Genomic DNA, 19,821 nt, shown 5'->3' with positions numbered 1-19,821 from the left:
CCAGAACTAGGGGTGCTTAAGGAAAAGGGGGTCTTCTTTTCTAATCATGGGTAGCGAAGACTGGATGTCCCGGTTGCTCATCTTTGAGTCCCCGTAGCCCACATGGGAAGCACAGAGTCGCTGGTCACCCAGTTGTTCCTCCACTGACTGACTGCGCCCACCCTGTCCTGCAATGAGGCATTAGACTCAACTCAGCACAGTGACTGTGGCAGTTAGAACAAAGGACCAAAGTTAACTGGGCCAGAGAGAGGAATTGCTTTAATTGCAACCACAAGGGGTCATACAGATTTGCTCAGCTTCCGCCCCACCAGGGCGAAAAGCCCTTCGTTGTCACACATGGTGGAGGGATAACTTTGACAGATCACCTCAAACCACTCAACAGAGTAGCCAGCCTCCCTCACGGCAGCCTCTATTGCCTCCTGGCCCAGGCAGAGGCTGGAGAACCTCCGCTCCCCGATCATGTAGTAGCTGCTCTTCAGGGCGTCCACCACCACCAGGAAGCCCCCCGGCTTTAGCAGGCTGCCGAGATTCCTGAGGGCTGCGCAGTAGGCAGGGAGGTCTGGGCAGGCGGCGTCCAGGCACAGCGTGCTGAGCAGACAGTCGGCCAGGGGCACGGACACGGTGCCCAGCGGCCGGCTCTGAGTCACGTCGCACTTCAGGACCCGCCTGACCACGCGCCGCAACTTCTCCTCCTTCTCCAGCGCCTTGGCTCTGAAATACACAAACCGACAAACACCACTTGCCACGCTGTACTCATGAAAACCCCAGGTCTCTTTGGTCAGGGCTGAAAATGGCGGGTCGTCCCAAGTGTCCTTGGGGACATGCCTGTTGGAAAAATGGAGAAAGGAGACACAGAGGACCCTTTCAGCATATGAATGTGACTATGTTACCCTGTGCTGGGCTAAATCTCCTTATGAAGTAGGTAATAACGCGAAAATGATGATGAAAGTACTTACTGCCCGCTTCTCCCATGGACTGGAATTATTCTTCCTCCACTGCTTAGAATAGTGCCTGGCTCATTTTTTGTTATTATTACTACTACAACTACTACTACTTATTTGTTTATTAATTATTACACTTGTCTCCTCTGCCAAACTACAACATAGCAGCCACTTGACCGATACATATCAGGCAATAATGGCTTTAAAATGTGGAAACAGGGGCACCTGGGTGGCTCAGTCATTAAGCGTCTGCCTTCAGCTCAGGTCATGATCCCAGGGTCCTGGGATTGAGCCCCGCACTGGGCTCCCTGATCAGTGGAGAGCCTGCTTCTCCCTCTGCCACTCCCCCTGCTTGTGTTCCTTCTCTCGCTGTGTGTCTCTCTCTCTCTGTCAAATAAATAAATAAAATCTTTTAAAATGTGGAAACAGTATTTCTGTGTAGCTGCTGATCAGGCTGGGGGAGTGAGTGGGGTCATCCATAGACATTTACAGAAATGGTGGGTAACCACAACACAACCATGGCCAGGGCCCCTCTAGGAAAGAAGAAAACCACTACTTGCCATTCTTGAACCCCAAAACATATTCCAGATAGAGAGCGTGTTTTCTCAAGGGGATCATTTTCTCGGTAGTCTTGCTCAGAATACTATCCTTTTCTACCAAATCAGTGGGGTTTCCTGAGAGGAAACCAGCTTGTAAAAGAGGCAGAGAAGGCAAGGGCAGGAGATGGAATAGAGTGCCTTGGATCTTTTTGTTAGCAGAGGCATGAAGGAACAAGCTGACGGATGAGCAAAATTAAATGAGCATATAGAGTGCACAGGAGAAACTGGAGAAAGAGACAAGGAGAAAGCAGTAACAGAAAATCAGAGAGCCAAGAGAAAAGCAAGAACAAGTGTTTAAAGTGCCCAGAAGGCCACAGAGCCCAAATAATAGGAGTGATGACTGGATATCCAGAGCTTTGAGGAAGTCGGTCAACAGAGAGAACACCAGGGGTGCCAATCCAAGCCTACATTCAGGCAACACACAGTCCATTGGCTCCAGAAGAAGACAGCCTCTCAGGCAGCAAGGCTTGATGAAGAGAATGGCCCAACAGAGGATGGCCCAACATCAGAGCAGATGAGAGAGGGACTTACCCTGGGACCACTTCTGGTCACGAGGAAAAGTCAATGGTTTAAATAAAACTTGGAAATGTACCTCCACATAGAATGATTTAAGATAACAGCAATCAGTTGTGAACATCCTATTTCAATATTTAGTTAAAATTTTAAACCCAGGGGCGCCTGGGTGGCTCAGTCAGTTAAGCGTCTGCCTTGGGCTCAGATCATGATCCCGGGGTCCTGGGATCGAGTCCCACATTGGGCTCCTTACTCAGCGGGGAGCCTGCTTCTCCCTCTCCCTCTGCCTGCCGCTCCCCCTGCTAGTGCTTGCTCTCTCTCTCTGTCAAATAAATAAATAAAATCTTTAAGAAAAAATCTTAAGCCCAGTGCAAAATCAGCTATTTATAAACATCCTTTTCATTATAATTTTCCACTTAAGAGGTTTAGCAATAAGCATATGAAAAAAATTCTCAACATTTTTGGCCATCAGAGAAATGCAAATTAAACAATGAGATACCACTTCACATCCACTAGGACGGCTATAGTAAAAAAAACCAGACAATCACAAGTGTTGGCAAGGACATGGAGAAATGGAAACCTCCTCACACTATCGGGGAGAATATAAAATGGTCTAGCTACTTTGGAAAACAGTCTGGTGGAAGTTCCTTAGAAGATTCATTATAACAAATGTAGTGATCTGATGGGTACATGCACCCCAATGTTTATAGCAGCAATGTCCACAATAGCCAAACTATAGAAAGAGCCAAGATGTCCATCAACAGATGAATGGATAAAGAAGATGTGGTATATATATACAATGGAATATTATGCAGCCATCAAAAAACCCTGAGATCTTGCCATTTGCAATGACATGGATGGAACTAGAGGGTATTATGCTAAGCGAAATAAGTCAATCAAAGAAAGACAAGTATCATATGATCTCACTGATATGAGGAATTTGAGAAACAAGACAGAAGATCATAGGGGAAGGGAGGAAAAAATGAAACAAGATGAAACCAGAGAGGGAGACAAACCATAAGAGACTCTTAATCTCAGGAAACAGAGGGTTGCTGGAGTGGTGGGGGGTGGGAGGGATGGGGTGGCTGGATGATAGACACTGGGGAGGGTATGTGCTATGGTGAGCGCTGTGAATTGTGCAAGACTGTTGAATCACAGATCTGTACCTCTGAAACAAATAATGCAATATATGTTAAGAAAAAAAAAAAAGCAGCAGGGGAAGAATGAAGGGGGGGAAATCAGAGGGGGAGACAAACCATGAGAGATGATGGACTCTGAAAAACAAACTGAGGGTTCTAGAGGGGAGGGGGGGTGGGAGAATGGGTTAGCCTGGTGATGGGTATTAAAGAGGGTACATTCTGCATGGAGCACTGGGGTTATGCACAAACAATGAATCATGGAACACTACATCAAAAACTAATGGTGTAATGTATGGTGGCTAACATAACATAATAAAATAAAATTTAAAAAAAAGAAGAAAAAAAAGAAGGTTCATCATAGAGTTACTGCATGACCCAGGAATTCCAAGAGAAATGAACACATATGCCCACACAAAAAATTGCACGTAATTATAGCAACATTATTCATCATAGCCAAAAGATGGAGACCACCCAAATGTCCATCAACCTATGAAGAAATAAATAAAGTGTGGTATACCCATGCAATGGAATCATAGTCAGTCATATAAAGGAATGAAGTGCTGATTCATGCTACAACATGGAAGAACCTTGAAAACAGGATGCTAAGTAAAAGAAACCAGAAACAAAAGGCCACATATTGTATGATTCCATTTACATGAAATGTCCAGAAAAGGCAAAGCTACAAAGACCAGGGGCAGACCAATGGTTGCCAACGGGGAGAGGATCCGGGAAATGGGACTGACTGTCAGCGGGTACAGGGTTTGTTTGGGAAGTTATGAAAATGTTCCAGAACTGGGGTGAAGATTGCACAACTACATGAATATCCTAAGAACTATCCAATGGCACACTTTAAATGAGTGAATCACATGTGATGTTAATTTTATCTTGGGAAAGCTGTTTATACTAAGGAGAGAAAGAGAAGTAGCTTAGCAAGGTATTGGCTTCAGGAAATTCCTACCAGCCAAGAAAGCAGGAGAGACAGGGAATGATAATTACCTTTGGTTGGGTCTACCTACTCTCCTATCAAGGGTAAAATGGTAGTAGGGTGACAAGTTTGTCCTGATTGGTCTGGACTTTCCCGGTTTTCCCACTGAAAATCCCATGTCTCAATCCTGGGCAAACAGGGATTCTAAAAGCAGGGAAATCAGTTACAAAGCTGCCACTCAGCCTCCTAGAACGTGGATGATTTGACTGAACATTTTAAGAATAAAAAATAACAATTCAACATTATGGAAGTCTGTGAAACACAGATTTGAATGGTAAATTAATCTAGAATAGAAAAATTCAAATAACCTATCAGCACATATGGATAGCCAAAGGTAGAGAAAAAGCCCAAGGAGTGAAAACTAGGGTGTGTTTTTGGACATGTTTCAAGATGATCCTCTACATTGGGAACACCGCGGGATTGTATATTTAAGTGATGACGTCAGAAGCACGTTGGATCTCTGTGCCCTATTGTGTGTTAAGCTATTCGAAAGACACGCGTTACCCCAGAACTAGTCCTTGCCAGTCAGTTGATGATGGAAATTGTTCCCAAACAGCAAGACACACTGCAAAGTCTAGAAAGCTCATGGAGAATGTGCCAATTTGAGAGGGACATTGGCTGGAAACACCCACTGCCGTGGAGACCTGCCTGTCCCTGGGTACACAGCCGACACTGGGGGACTCAGTGGCCCAGGTAGCTCTGCCAAGATGCCATCTCAGGGCTTCTGAGCGCTGCACTGTTCACACGCCCAGGGAAATGGACTGGCCTTCAGCTCAAAGGGTAGGGAATCAACACGCCCCAGAAAGGTGTTAGGCGGTTCCACAGGAAGCTGACAGCAGTGTGAGTGTTTCTCTAGGTCTGAAGATCTGCTCTTTCCAACACACGTAAAAAAGGGCAGCTATTTCCTCTGTAAATATGCAGTCCATGAAGCCTGAGGGTGCTGGGGAGGGAGGGGATTCAGAGTAGGGCTCCTGAGAAGAGTGCTTGGTGAGAGTATATTCCCACACCCCAAGAAATTACTCTGAGGTTCAGAGGAGGGTCCTCCTGCCCTCTGGCTGCAAGGCAGCTGGTGGACCAGAAGGCCCTGGATGAGATCTTTCAATGACACTCACTCCGCAAAGCCCCGTCCCCAGAGGTTCCAGCAGGCCCTCTTGAGGGAGAACCAGCAAAATGTGTGAAGGATATAAAATGCTACATAAGCTTGGATACCAAAGTAAGAACTGTACGAGCCAGGAATAATCATTAATAAGCCTTTGGTACAGGCCACAGTGAATCAGGTGAAAAACAGACATTTCAGGTGGGAGAGGCTGGGAAGCAAAAGGCATGCAGTTATTTATTTTACAATTTTTTTTTGAACCTCTGTGATGTGGCAGGAAGAGTACTGGGCAATGGGGACCCAAGAGAGAACAAACAAGAAACAGATCCTATCGTTGTGGGGATTACAATGATAGGGGAGAAAGAATTAATCCAACGATCATCCACAAAAGTGACAAATTAATACTGTGATAAACACTAGGAAGGAGAGGGACATGGCACCAACAAAGGAATATTGGAAGCTAGAGTTGGTCTGAAGTATCAAGGAAAGCTTCTCCACAATGGAGTCAGGTAAGCAGGGACAGAATAAACGAGAGTTCACTAGGGCCATGGAGAGTAGGGAGGGGAGGAGGATATCCCAGTAAATGGAAACAGCACATGCAAAGGCCATGTGGTGGGCGGAAAGAGGAGGGAAGGCTGATGAGGCTGGATCTCAGAAAACAAAGCAGAGCATGGTTGAAAAGGGAGGTGATAGGGGTCAGCAGGTGCCAGACTAGACAGATCTTTGGGGACCATGTTAAGAATTTTGCTTTTTATCCTTTTTGTCCTGTTCATGGGAAGATATGGAGGGGTGGTGCTAAGGAACAGAGTAGTGCAATCGGATCTACATTTTGAGGTGATCCTTTTGGGACAAGAGTGGAGGTGGAAGGAGAGTTAGGAGGGAGAGGATGGTGGCTTGAACCAGGAAAATAGACTGGATAGAAAATATTGGAAGACATATACTGGTTTGAGAGAAACTCAGAAGTAAAATGGACAGAGCTTGGTGCATGCTCACAGAACATGACTGAGAGGGAGGAGGCAAGTTTGGCTTCTCGGCTTCTGGCTTGTTCAAGTAATTAGATGATGGCAACACCCAGGGAGATGAGAGCAAATGGAGCAAATTTGGGAAGATCATAGCTCTATTTGGGGCACATTCGGACACACGGGTAGAAATGCTTACAATTTGAAGGAAATGGCCAGGTGAAATTTCCTCAGCCTGCCCTGTGCATTTTCCCAGAGAGAGAATGCAGGGAGAACATCTAAGAGAAAGGCATGCTTTTAAAAGGGAGAAACTTTTCCTAGGTATCACATGGCACCATGATCATCAAGATCTCGAAGTTGAGAAGGGATATCAATCTTTTACAAGACATGAAAATATAGAGATGCTTCAGGGTAGAGGAAGTTCAATAGCTCTGTGGGACATATGTGGCCCAAGTGTGTCTATTTTGGGCAACAGGCAAACATTTTTTTTAATAGACATGAGAATCTTTGTACAGAGAGCATTTACTTCACCTCTACAGGTGCTCAAGCTTCCTTCTGTCAGGCATGTGGAGGTAGGTGGAAGAGCTGCTCTCTGTAGAGGCATGGTCGGAGGAGGGGCTCCAGCTTCCCCAGAACCCTCCTGGAGGCCCTGAGGACTGAGGAGAACTTGCAGAGCATACCTGTAACTCATTCCCACTCACCAGCACCTCCTGGTATATCTGCTGGGAAGCTCTGTTCTAGACACCAGTATTTCTCAAACTGTAAAATGCATACCATCGCCTGCAGATCTCATTAAAATGCAGATTCTCTTGTTCTGTAGGTTGGGAGCGGGGCCCGAGAGCCTGCATTCTTTAATAAGCTCCCAGGTGACATGGAAGCTGCTTAGTCTGAGGAGGGGCTGCAGGGCATGGGCTGCAATTTCCAGGAACCCAGAGGTTCATCAGCTCCGTTTCCAGGACTTCTTAAGGTAAACGCTCATTTTCCTTGTCTCGTGCTGGAGTCATAATTTATATTTTAGCATGTGACTCTCTGACTTGATAAATAAATAATGTGAAGCCAGAATTTGGTACCAGTGCCTTACAATTTCTTGGATAGTTTTAAAAATGAGTGGTATCTAAATGTATGCGTCCACAGCAAAGGCCAAGGAACAGGAGATGGCTCAAATTGTCTTTGGCAGCACAAGAAAGAGCTTCAGATAAAGAAAAAATAATCTCAAAGGAAATAGGTTATGGGCTGATAGAGGCACTTGAAGATGCAAGAAAGACATAAGTTGAATGGGATCACTATCATTCTCAAAATAGCTGAAGCCACAGGATCTAGCATAAGGATAAGCATGAGAATGCAGAATTTTACTGCCAAAAAATCCAGTTGCTTACTCAAACAGTGATTGGGAAAGGACAGTTTCTCAGGAGCCAATTGTTACAAGCTGATGACTCTGGCATGAGATAAGCAGCAATGTTTTTAGTATCTTGCTAGATTTTAAGGGTTCATTTCTGAATGAGATGGAAAGGCTTGTGATAGCCAGGGAAATTGAGAAGAAAGTTCTAAAAGCCTTTTTGACATGATTTGGACCTCAGAAAGGTATATTGTCTGATTGACTGAAAAACTCTTTTATAAACTTTCCCTGAAATTCTATAAATCCTGAGGAATTCCTTAGTTATACAATAATTTTGGATATTGCCCAAATCGTCATAGCTACAGGGTTTGTTTGTTTTTTTCCCTAGTTAATACCAGTTTCATTCTGTGGAATCACCTAGTCGATAGAAGAAAAAAAAAAGAGGTTTGAAATTACATTTATTTTTAGGAACATTATCTTCAGTTTGAAGACTACAGCTAGCATAAAATTCTAAGTAAGGGGTTTATAGGTTAAAATGGCATATGAAAGTAGCCTCTCAACTTCTTACCAAATGCCAGTGAGCGGGGGCAGAAATAGAGAAATATTTAAGCAATAGTAAACAATTTTATGGTGTTGTTCACATGTAAAGGCAACAAAAACATGTTTCCAATATACACGGGCTTAGAAAATGTCACTTGTGTGTTCTTCTTGAAAACATTATTTTGAAGGCCTGTTCAGTGGACCAAAAGATGAATCAGAATTAAAAACTAAACAACTAGAAAAATCAGATAAAATGAACATAAAATTAAAATGTTCACATAATTGCAAATATGATTACAAACTGAAAGCAAATGTCCAAACTGATCTTGAAAGAAAATATGAAAATGATGCATTAAATTACAATATTTGGATTTAAAATCTCCAATTTTTAAAAAAGATTTTATTTGTTTATTTGATACAGAGAGAGAGTGCATGCACAAGCAAGCACACAAATGGGGGGAGGGGCAGAGGGAGAGAGAGAAGCAGTGTCCCCACTGAGCAGAGAGCCCGACATGGGGCTCGATCCCAGGACTCTAGCATAATGACCTGAGCCAAAGGCAGATGCTTAACCTACTGAGCCACGCAGGCATCCCTAAAATCTCCAATTTTAACAAGAAACACTGGGGAGAGAGATGACAGAAGGACTTTGGGTATCAAAAATTGTTAAGTTCCTCATATTATGAGGAAGAAAAAAATTACTGATTCTTACCTGACATTGGTAAGATGAGAGAATTTGTCTCCAGCATACCTACATTTTAAGAAATACTAAAAGAAGTTTTTCAGATGAAGGAAGTGATGCCAGAAAGAAGTCTAGATCTGCAAAAATCAATGAGGAATACTAGAGAGGACAGATATGCAGATAAATATAAAGGACTTTATATATGTTTGTTTAAAATACTATTTTTAAAGATTTTTTTTAAAATTTATTTATTAGAGAGAGAGTGAGAGAGAGAGCGCAAGAGGGGGTAGGGTTAGAGGGAGAAGCAGACTCCCCGCCGAACAGGGAGCCCGATGTGGGACTCGATCCCAGGACTCCGGGATCATGACCTGAGCCGAAGGCAGTCGCCCAACCAACTGAGCCACCCAGGCGCCCTAAAATACTACTGACTAATATGAATATACTTAAAACTACTGAACTATATACTTAAAAATAGTTCAGATGCTAAATTTTATGGTATGTTTTTTAACCACAATAAAAAACGCAATAAAAAATAAAAGCACTACTAACTTTTTAAAGCAAAAATAATAACTGTATTATAATGTTATAGTATATATGAAGTAAAATATATGACAAGTGCATAAGGCAAGAGTGGGTTAAAGGAATTACACTGTTGTAATATCCTACATTGCTCATGAGGTAATAGATATGTTAAAAATACATACTGAAATTTCTAGAAAAATTACACATGCACACACATATATACACTCATACAAAATACAAAAGAGGTCAATAGAAAAGATCAGAGTCAACAGAGAGGATAAAAAGGAATACTAAAAATCTTTATATTTATACTAATGGAATACCAAACATTATTACACCAAAGAGAAGTGGGAACAAAGGCATAAGTGAAAAATAAAACAGATGGGACAAGTAGAAAATATATACCAAGATGATTGATTTAGACTCAATCATACATTATCAGTAATTACATTAAATATAAGTAAACTAAAGAATCCAGTTAAAAGGCAGAAATCATCACGTTGGATTGAAAAGCAAGACCTACTACATTCTACTTGCAAGAAAAACATTTTAAGTATAAAAACACACATAGGCTGAAAACAAAAGGGTGGAAAAGATATACCATGTCTATTAGTTATTGCTGCATTATAAATTACTCTAAAACTTAGCGATTTAAAATGACACTTATTTCCTAGTTTCTGTGGGTCAGATATCTGGGCACAGATTAGCTGAGTACCTCTGATGCAAGGTCCCTCATGAGGTACAGTGTTGGCCATGTCTTCAGTCTCACCTGCAGGTACAAGTGGGGGGAAATTTGCTTCCAAGCTCACTCCAGACAAGCGAGTGAGAGGGAACATCCAATAAGGAAGCCATAGTATTTTTGTAAGCTAATCTCAGGATTGATGTCCCAGTACTCTGCTGCATTGTGCATGTTAGAATCTAGTCACTAAATCAAATGGACACCCAAGGAAGGCAATTAAACAAGAGATGAATATTTGAGGTGAAGATTATTGGGAGCCATCTTTGAGGCTATCTACCACTCCATGCAAACACCAAGCATAAGAAGGCTGATGTGGCCATATTAATATCAAAGTAGACTTCAAGACAAAATGCATTACTGGCAGTAAAGGGAGATATTTCTTAATGATAAAATGGTCACTAAATGAAGAAGACAAAACAATCCTAAAAATATATGCAGGTAGTAACAAAGCTTCAAAATGTATGAAGCAAATGTTGACAGAATGATGGGGAACAAGAGATAAATCCACAATCATAGTTTGATATTTTAATGCCTTTCTATCAGTAATTGATAAGCAAAAAATCATGTAGAAAATTTGAAAAATACTATCGATCTACCTGACTTAATTGATATTTATAGAAACCACACCTACAACAGGATGATATACATTCTTCTCAACGTAGAAAGCACATAGATTGTTAACCAAAGTAGACCATATGGTGACCATAAAATCAATCTCTGACTACAGTAAAATTTAAATAGAAACCAATAACAATATCTAGAAAATCCTGAAATTTTTGGAAATTAAGCAACACAATCCTAAATAATTCAGGTCAAAGAAGAAATCACAAAGGAAATTAGAAAATATGTTGAAGTGAGGCACCTGGGTGTCTCAGTCAATTAAGTGTCTGACTCTTGATTTCAGCTCAGGTTATGATCTCAGGGTTGTGGGTTGGACTCCATGCTCAGAGGGGAGTTTGTTTGAGATTCTCTATCTTCTCTCTCTCTGCCCATCCCCGCCCCCTGTGCATGCTCTCTCTCTCAAATAATAAATATACAAATCTTTTAAAAAATTAAGAAAATATGCTGAAGTGGATAATAATAAAAATATGACATATCAAAAATCATGAGATGCAATTGAAACAATTCTAAAGGAAATTTATGGCTTTAAAGGGCTAAGTTAGAAGAAAGAGATGTGTGAAATCAATTATCTAAGCTTCTATCTTCAGAAGCAAGAAAAAGAAGAGCATATAAAAACTAAAGTAAATGGAAGAGAGAAAATAAGAAAGATAAGAGCAGAAATCAACACAATTGAAAATGGACAGACAATAGAAAAAAATCAACAAAACCAAAAGTTGGTCCTTCAAAAAGATTAATAAAATTGGTCAATCTCTAACAAGTTTGATGAAGATATTTTTTAAAAGACAAATTGCCAATATCAAGAATGAAAGAAAGGGGTGCCTGGGTGGCTCAGTCGTTAAGCGTCTGCCTTCGGCTCAGGTCATGGTCCCAGGGTCCTGGGATCAAGCCCCGCATCGGGCTCCCTGCTCCACTGGAAGCCTGCTTCACCCTCTCCCACTCACCCTGCTTGTGTTGTCTCTCTCTCTGTGTCTCTCTCTGTCAAATAAATAAATAAAATCTTAAAAAAAAAAAAAAGAATGAAAGAAGGAAGATTACTAACAGAGTAATAAAGATATATTGTTTAAAAAATCTATGACAATAAAATTGACAACTAAGATGAGTAAGATAAATTCCTTGAAAACTACTACTTATCAAAACAAAGAAGAAATGGAAAATCCAAATAGCCAATAAAAACTACTATTGTGAATTTTAAAAATTTCACACACATGAAAAATAACTTCAGGTACAGGTAGCTTCACTGGTGAATTCTATCAATCATTTAAGGAAGAAATAATACTGGGGTGCCTGGGTGGCTCAGTCGGTTAAGCGTCCGACTTCGGCTCCAGTCATGATCTCAAGCCCCAGGTCAGTCTCCTTGCTCAGCAGGGAGCCTGCTTCTCCCTCTGCCCCTCTCCCTGCTTGTGCTCTCTCTCTGTCTCTCTCAAAGAAATAAATAAAATCTTTTAAAAAAAAGGGAAGAAATAATACTAATAATACACAAACACTTTCAAAAAATAGAGGAAGAAGAAACATTTTCAACTTGTTATATGAATCCAGCATCATGCTGATATCAAAATCTGCTAAGCATATTATAAGAAAAAAAAATTATAGCTCAATATCCCTCATATATGTAGATGCAAAAATCCCTAACAAGATATTAGCAAATCACATGCAGTCATACATAAAAAGGATACTGCTTTAGCCAATGGGTGTATGCCAGTTAGATTTAAACATTCAAAAATCTTCCAATATAATTCACATTTTCAGAATAAAGGAGAAAAGTCATATGACCATCTCAATTAATTCCAAAAAAATCAACAAAATTCAACATTTGATTTAGAACTCCCCAGAAACTAAAAATATAAAGAAATTTTGTCTGACAAAGAATATCTGAAAAATCTATAGTGAATATACTTAACAATGAATCGTTGGACATTTTTTCTTATAATATAGAAAAGGGCACATATGTCTACTCTCATCTTTTCTATTCAGCATTGTTAGGGAAGTCCTAGCCAGAGTAATAAGGCCAGAAAAATAAATAAAAGGCCTATAGTTGGAATAGAAGAAGTAATTACAACTATTTTTATTTGCAGATGATATAAGAGTGTACATAGAAAAACCTACGGAATCTACAAAAAGCACTATTAAACTTAATTAGTGAAGTCAACAAGGTTACAGGACACAAAGTCAGTATATAAAAATCAATTATATTTCTATATACTAGCAAATTTTTAAAATTTGAAATTAAAAATAAAATTAACAATAACATTAAAAAATAAAACACAGGAAAAATTTAACAAAATATATACAAAATATGAGAACTACAAAACATTACTGAGAGAAACTAAAGAAGTCCTAAATAAATACAGAGATAGATCATGTTTATGGACTGCAGATTCTATATGTCCATTCTCTTGAACTGATTTGTAAATTGAAAGATCACTATCAAAGTCTCAGCAGCCTTTTTTGAAAGAAATTGACAAGTTTATTCTAAAATTTAAAGATTTTACTTATTTTATTAGAGAGAGAGCATGTGCACACACAAGCGGGGGAGGGGCAGACAGAGAGGGAAAAGCAGACTGCCTACTGAGGAGGGGGCTCAACCCCAGGACCCTAGCATCATGACCTGAGCCCAAGGCAGATACTTAACCGCTTAAGTGACTGAGCCACCCAGGCACCCCAGTTTATTCTAAAATTTATATCAAAATATAATGACAACAAAAAAGCTTTTACACAGTGAAGGAAACCATCAACAAGACAAGGCAGCCTACCGAATGGGAGAAGTTATTTGCAAATGACGTATCTGATAAGGGGTTAATAACCAAAACATATAAAGAGCTTATACAACCCCACACCAAAGAAACAATCCAATTAAAATGGTCAGAGGACCCGAATAGATATTTTTCCAAAGATGATATACAAATGGCCAACAGACACATGAACCACATGCTCAATATCACTAATCATCAGGGAAATGCAAATCAAAACCACAATAAGATATCACCTCATACCTGTCAGAATGGCTAAAATAAAAAAGATAAGAAATAACAAGTGTTGGCAAGGATGTGGAGAGAAAGGAACCCTCATGCACTGTTGGTGCAGCCACAAACAGTATGGAGGTACCTCAAAAAATTACAGTTGAGTTACCATATGATCCAGTAATTCCACTACTGGGTATTTACCCAAAGAAAACAAAACACTAATTTGAAAAGATATAGGCTCCCCCATGTGTATTACACCATTATTTACAATAGCCAAGATAGAGAAGCAACCCAAGTGTCCATCAGTGGATGAACAGATAATGATGTGATGTATATATTGCTCAGCCATAAAAATGTGATCTTTCCATTTGCAACAACATGGGTGGACCTAGAACGTATAATGCTAAGTCAAGTAAGTCAAACAGAGAAAACAAATACCAGATGATTTCACTCATATGTGGAATTTAAGAAACAAAACAAAGGGGCGCCTGGGTGGCTCAGTTGGTTAAGTGACTGCCTTCGGCTCAGGTCATGATCCCAGGGTCCTGGGATCGAGTCCCGCATCGGGCTCCTGGCTCAGCAGGAAGCCTGCTTCTCCCTCTCCCACTCCCCCTGCTTGTGTTCCTGCTCTCGCTGTCTCTGTCTCTGTCAAATAAATAAATAAAATCTTTAAAAAAAAAAAAAAAGAAACAAAACAAAGAAAGAAAAAAAGAGACAAATAAAAGAAACAGACTCTTAAATACAAAGAACAAACTGGTGGTTGCCAGAGGGGAGGCGGGAGGGGGGATGGGGGAAACAGGTGAAGGGGATTGAGAGCACACGTATGATGAGCACTCAGTAATGTATAGAATTGTTGAATCTTTATATTGTATACATGAAACTAATATAATGCTGTATGTTAATTATACTCAAATTAAATATATTAAATTAAATATACTATATATTAAATGTATTATATATAATATATAAATTAAATATATTATATGTTTAATATATAATATATATTATATTATTTTACTAAAATATAATTATATATAATATATATATTACATATATACATATATAAAGTCATATATATATGACACTAAAATTGCCAGAAGAATTCTGAAAAATAACAAAGTTGGAGGAGGATTTACACTATCTGATTTCAAGACTTACTTTTCCTTGTAAAAGGGATGAAAGACCAGCATAAACCCAGTGGAAGTTTAGTGACTCCGCATACAGCAAAAACATTAATCGGGAAACAAAATATGAAATTCCTATTTGTTCATACTATATTATAAGGAATTGTATAAACAATGAGTCACCTTGATAACTTACATCGGACAACCCACATTGACTATCAATAAGACAGTGTAGCAACAACATGTAAGAAAACAAATATGAAGTTTAGAATACTCCAACTAAGCTAGAATTCAGCAGACCATGAAAAGAGAATGAAGGGGTTAAAGAAATAGAAGCAGGCCTGCTGTATTCCCTCTCTCGCTGTCTCTCTATCAAAACAAATAAATTTAAAAAATCTAAAAAAAAAAAATAGAAGCAGGCTTTAGAGTTAGTTTCAGAAGAGAATCTGACTCATGAATAAGCACATTTGGTGAAGCGATGAGAATCAAATTTAAGTGCACATATAGAAAAATGAATTGACCATCACTCCAGAAGAAGAGTATGGAGGTAGACATACTCCTTAGGGACATGTTAAGATCACATGATTTTACATTTGCCTCTGGGATTCTGGAATATTACTTCACTCCTCCTGTTGTTCAAGTTGAGAAACATGGGCATCATCCCTGAGACTTCCCTGTCATCATTCCCCAAGACAAATCATTACCAAACTTTTATCCAGCCTATCTCAACAATTCTTCTTAAAATCATCTTCCTCTCTCTATCACCAACAAATCCACTGGTCCCAGCCACCATCATCTCTTACCTGGATTAAAGTGTCTCCTTTCTGCATCTCTCATTCTCCTCTAAACCCTCCAATCCATTCTCCACAGCTAAAGAGATCTTCGTAAATGTAAATGGGGTCACATCACTTTCCCAGTTACACCTCTAATGCCTTCTCATCACACTTGAAGTACAGGATTGTTAGCCTGGCCTCAAAGCCCTAAGTGATCTGACATGCGCCTGCCTTCCCTGATACGAGGTCTAGGAGACTCGAGGTTTCCTCTTCTTGTCCAACAGTCTATCCTAGTAGCTAGGACTATGTGGCACATCATACATGCTCATGCTAGTTCCTTTAACCAAGAGCCAAAAAGTGTCAGCACTTGTTTCTTGAAGGGGGTTGTCTTGCTGGGAAGTCAGAGCCCTTTCCTGACCAAAGCATGGGATATGTTCATTAAGAATAGGTATGCTTTGGGGGCACCTGGGTGGCTCAGTCGGTTAAGCATCTACCTTCGGCTTAGGTCCTGATCTCAGGGTCTGGAGATCGAGCCCCGCATCGGGCTCCATGCTCAATGTGACTCTGCTTAAGTTTCTCTCTCCCTCTCCCTCTGCCCCTCATCCCGCGTGCTCTCTCTCTCTCTCTGTCTCTAAAATAAATAAATCTTTAAAAAAACAGGTATGCTTTCCCATTGTGAGCAACAAGACAAGGAAAGACAGAGGATGCTGTACCATACAGATTAGTATATGAGCAAAGTATATGAGCAAAGGTGGGGGTGCAAACCCAGGAAGAAGTGGAATGGGGAAGGGTTATGTAAAAAATAAACCATGGGCAAGAGGGTGGAGAAAGAGAAAATGCACCAAAAAAAAAAAAAAAAAAATTCAGTAAGAGCAGGGGGTAGAAAAAGACAGAAAGGTAGAAATAACTGAGCATATAAGAAGTAGCAGACAGGGCCAGCAGGATCGGAAGAGGAATCTTGAAGTGGTCTTTTGATGCAGTTTGCAAAGGAGTCTGTGGGGCCTCGGCAACATGCATAGCAGCAGAGCCTTCCGGCTGCTGGAGGGACAGCAGGACTGGGCTGAGCCATCACAGGGCAATCGCCAGAGGATGGAGGCACATCAGGACAAGAGAAAGACAAAGCGAAATGCAGAACGGGACACCTCTGGCTAGTAGGTTATTGACCAGTTCTCGTGTGGAGAGAAATTAATCATTTAAACAAGACTCATTTGCATAAACTGACCCGTAGACGGGGTAGGCTAAGCTGTTGGTCATTAGTTGTGACTATGTCAAGCTCTGACTTTTGTGGATGGGGAGTAACAAATTCTTTACAGATAATTCCTTTATGCTGCTAATCCCAGTTCGAAAACCTAGTCAGCTTTTTGTTGTGTCTGATGATGTCAGCATTAGCTCCCTCGTGGCAGAGTCCCGTGCACTGGGATGGAGGATGGCTCTGGAGGGCAAGCCCTGACACCCAAAAGCTGCTGGTAAGGAGCCGGGTTCACCTCTTCCCTGACCTTGTCCTGTGTCGTTGTCCCATGGTACCAGACCTGCACGCTGCACCCCCACACTGTCCTGGGAAAGTTTTGTCTCCTCTTGGCTCAGTGGCCATCTCTTCAATTCTCCTCTGTGTCTTCACGCACGTTCTGCTTTTCTGGTACACGCACGTGCATGCACACACTCCCACTCCCCTCTGGCTCGTTCTCTCTCTCTCCTTATTCTCCATCTGGATTTCTCTCTGGGCTCTCTCTGTTCCCTTTGTTTTTTAACTTGGGCACTATGGATAATTCTTGGTTCAGAAAAATGAACCGTCACTCAGGTACCGTCAGAAAGCCGGGAAGCAGACCCTGGTTTCTCTACCTGTTCCCTTCAAGCTCGCACACGTAGGTCACCACTGGGGACCAGTCAAAGGCCCCTGGTTCCTTCTTCAGCCACTTTTGCAGCTCCTGCAGGTTCTGGTCTGTGTAATCAGTGGCAATGATCTCCTTGAAGGATTCACAAGCAGAGAGAAGCTGGTAGATGGTGGGGCCAGAGCCAATGTCGATGAGGAGGTCCCCCTTCACGCCATCTGGTTTAGAGGAGGCAACAAGGAAAGGGGATCAGGCATCATATGATGGCAGCCAGAGCTCATACGCACGATCTTCGCTGGAACTGTGTGAGAGAGCCCCCAAAACAGACCATCTCTCTACTCACTCCTCATCCCTCAAAATCTTTTTTTAACATCTTTGCATTTTCCATTCCCCAATCCTGGCTGGAGGCATGCTGCTGGGATATTTTTAGGTGTAGGAGAAGGAAGAAAAGATGTACATCTGGTGTCCAGACCCCTGATCCAGAAAGACTGCTACACAGAAAATGTAAAAACTATTAAGGAATACTTCTGGGGAAAGTTAAATTTGTTTTTAAAATTTTTTTAAGTTGTCTCTCTCCAAAAAGCATCCAATTCTTCATATGTTGGGAGGTCTTTTTATTTCATGAACATTCACAACATTCTTTTGAGTTAGAAACAGAGTAAGTACTAGAATCTTCACTTCTTAAGTGGCCCATCATGGTTAAATGGTTGGCTCTGGTCACCTAGCAAATTGATGTGAAATCAAGGACAGAACTCCTGCCTTCTCGTTTCCCTTTGCACACCCAAATTAGATCATGCATATAAAAACACTGTAAATTGTAAAATGTCGATACCAAAAAAAAACATTGGTTTTCATTCTCTTTAAATGAATGAGTAATGCCAAAAGGACTATCACTTAGCAATGACTACTCACGAACCCAGCCATGCCCTGAGACTCCATCTGTATATCTCACATTTTGCCGGGGAGACACACAGATAACACATGAACTTACCCAGGCAGAATATCTTGAAAAGATTTTTCAGAAGATGCCTGAGAATTTCATTTTCCGCAGAGTGTCTGGACCCAAAGTTGTAATATTTTTCTAGGTAATCCCGAGGGTTAAAATGTCTCAGGTAAGTGTCCTTGGAGGTGAAGCTAGGTTCCATCGTGGCTCGCTCCTGTGTCCACTACCCTCCTTCCCTCTCCTCCAGAACCCAGGGAGTCACCCTGCAAAAACTGTCTTTTTAAGTCTCAGGCTTCAATCTTTCTTCTGTTAGTTCAACCCACCCCTTAGGGACCGACATTTGGTTAAACACTAACAGAAATACACCAAGAATGTTTTGGCTGCTCTAGGAGGTGATGAAACTTTTGGGCAAGAGTGCCTAGGAAATGTGCGTGTGGTAAGGGGAGGGCCACGAGCTGCATGCAATTCTCAGCCAAGGGGTGAAGTTCAAGTGCTGGAGGAATCATCTGAGCTCGTCCGGGAAATCATTTAACTCATAGAAGAACCACTAAGTTTAGAGCGGTGGGTCATTTCCCCAGGGCACCATCATTCTTCTTGTAATGATTCATCCAAAAGAGACCCACAAAGAATGGTTTAAATTTTTGACAGTCATGAAGAAAGAGAGGAAAGAAGAGGATTAGGAAATGTCTTTAGGGCTAAGGAACATTGGCTAAAGAAGGAATAGCAAATGAGAGGGTAAAGGAGCAATTTTAAAAACCTGGATGAGGCTTCCTCCAATGTCTGGGCAAGCCACATTCCTGTAACCCTCTCCTCGTGCTCTGCACGCCCCTCACTCCCCTCCCTGTGCATCCGCAGCTCCCCAGTAGCTGCCAGTCCTCCCCATTTGGCAACCACCTCTTCCCCAAGCCTCCCCACTCATTTCAATCCATTCAATTCCTGACGGTCCTTTCAAGATGAAATTTAAGTGCTTTACTTCCCTTAAGAAATCCTTATATTCCCTTGTCTGGACTCACATTGCCCTTAGAATTAGCTCACCCAGCCGAACCCTTGATTTTGTCATGTCATGCATTTGTTCCTGGTTTTGTCTGTGTCAATCTTACTTCCCAAACCTAGCTTTCACGTGAATGATACACAAAACCATTTTTAGATCAAGGACTATGGCTCAGCCCCCTGCCTATCACACCTACCTAGGAAGTGTTCTAAACACTGGTTGATTAGTTGACTATTGTCATATTGCAGCAAACGCAATCACAGTTGAGTACCCTATATGCCACGGGTGATGACTTAGCAAGGGCCCATCTGGCTACAAACCAGAGAAACTCACCCAAAGACGTTCAAGTGAAAAAGGAATTATTAATAGGAGAATATAGTGGAAACACACTGCAGGGTTTCTAACTGGGTCTCATGAACCAGAAATTCATTAGGCAACTAATTTCTCTCTCTCTCCCTCTCTTTCTCTTCCTCCTTTTTTCTTTCTTTTTGTCTCTCTTTGGAGGGCTAGGGGCCTTGATTCTCTGCAAACT

General features: G+C 41.2%; 1 protein-coding gene across 1 annotated transcript; it reads right to left on the bottom strand.

Annotated features, from left to right (window-relative positions):
* Nucleotides 1–240: 240 nt before the first annotated feature.
* Nucleotides 241–18,997, bottom strand: NNMT (nicotinamide N-methyltransferase). Its single transcript, XM_035008984.1, has 3 exons — nt 18,347–18,997; nt 17,366–17,573; nt 241–711 (listed from the first exon to the last, which is right to left on the bottom strand). Exons 1-3 carry the CDS (start codon nt 18,498–18,500, stop codon nt 279–281), a joined length of 795 nt encoding a protein of 264 aa, XP_034864875.1. The 5' UTR covers nt 18,501–18,997; the 3' UTR covers nt 241–278.
* Nucleotides 18,998–19,821: the final 824 nt, after the last annotated feature.

This window comes from Mirounga leonina, unplaced genomic scaffold, assembly GCF_011800145.1.
Source record: "Mirounga leonina isolate KUSES-001 unplaced genomic scaffold, KU_Mleo_1.0 Mir_153, whole genome shotgun sequence".
Classification (NCBI taxonomy): Eukaryota; Metazoa; Chordata; class Mammalia; order Carnivora; family Phocidae; genus Mirounga; species Mirounga leonina.
Note: the sequence above shows the minus strand (reverse complement) of the source record. Positions and strands in the feature narration are given on the sequence as shown.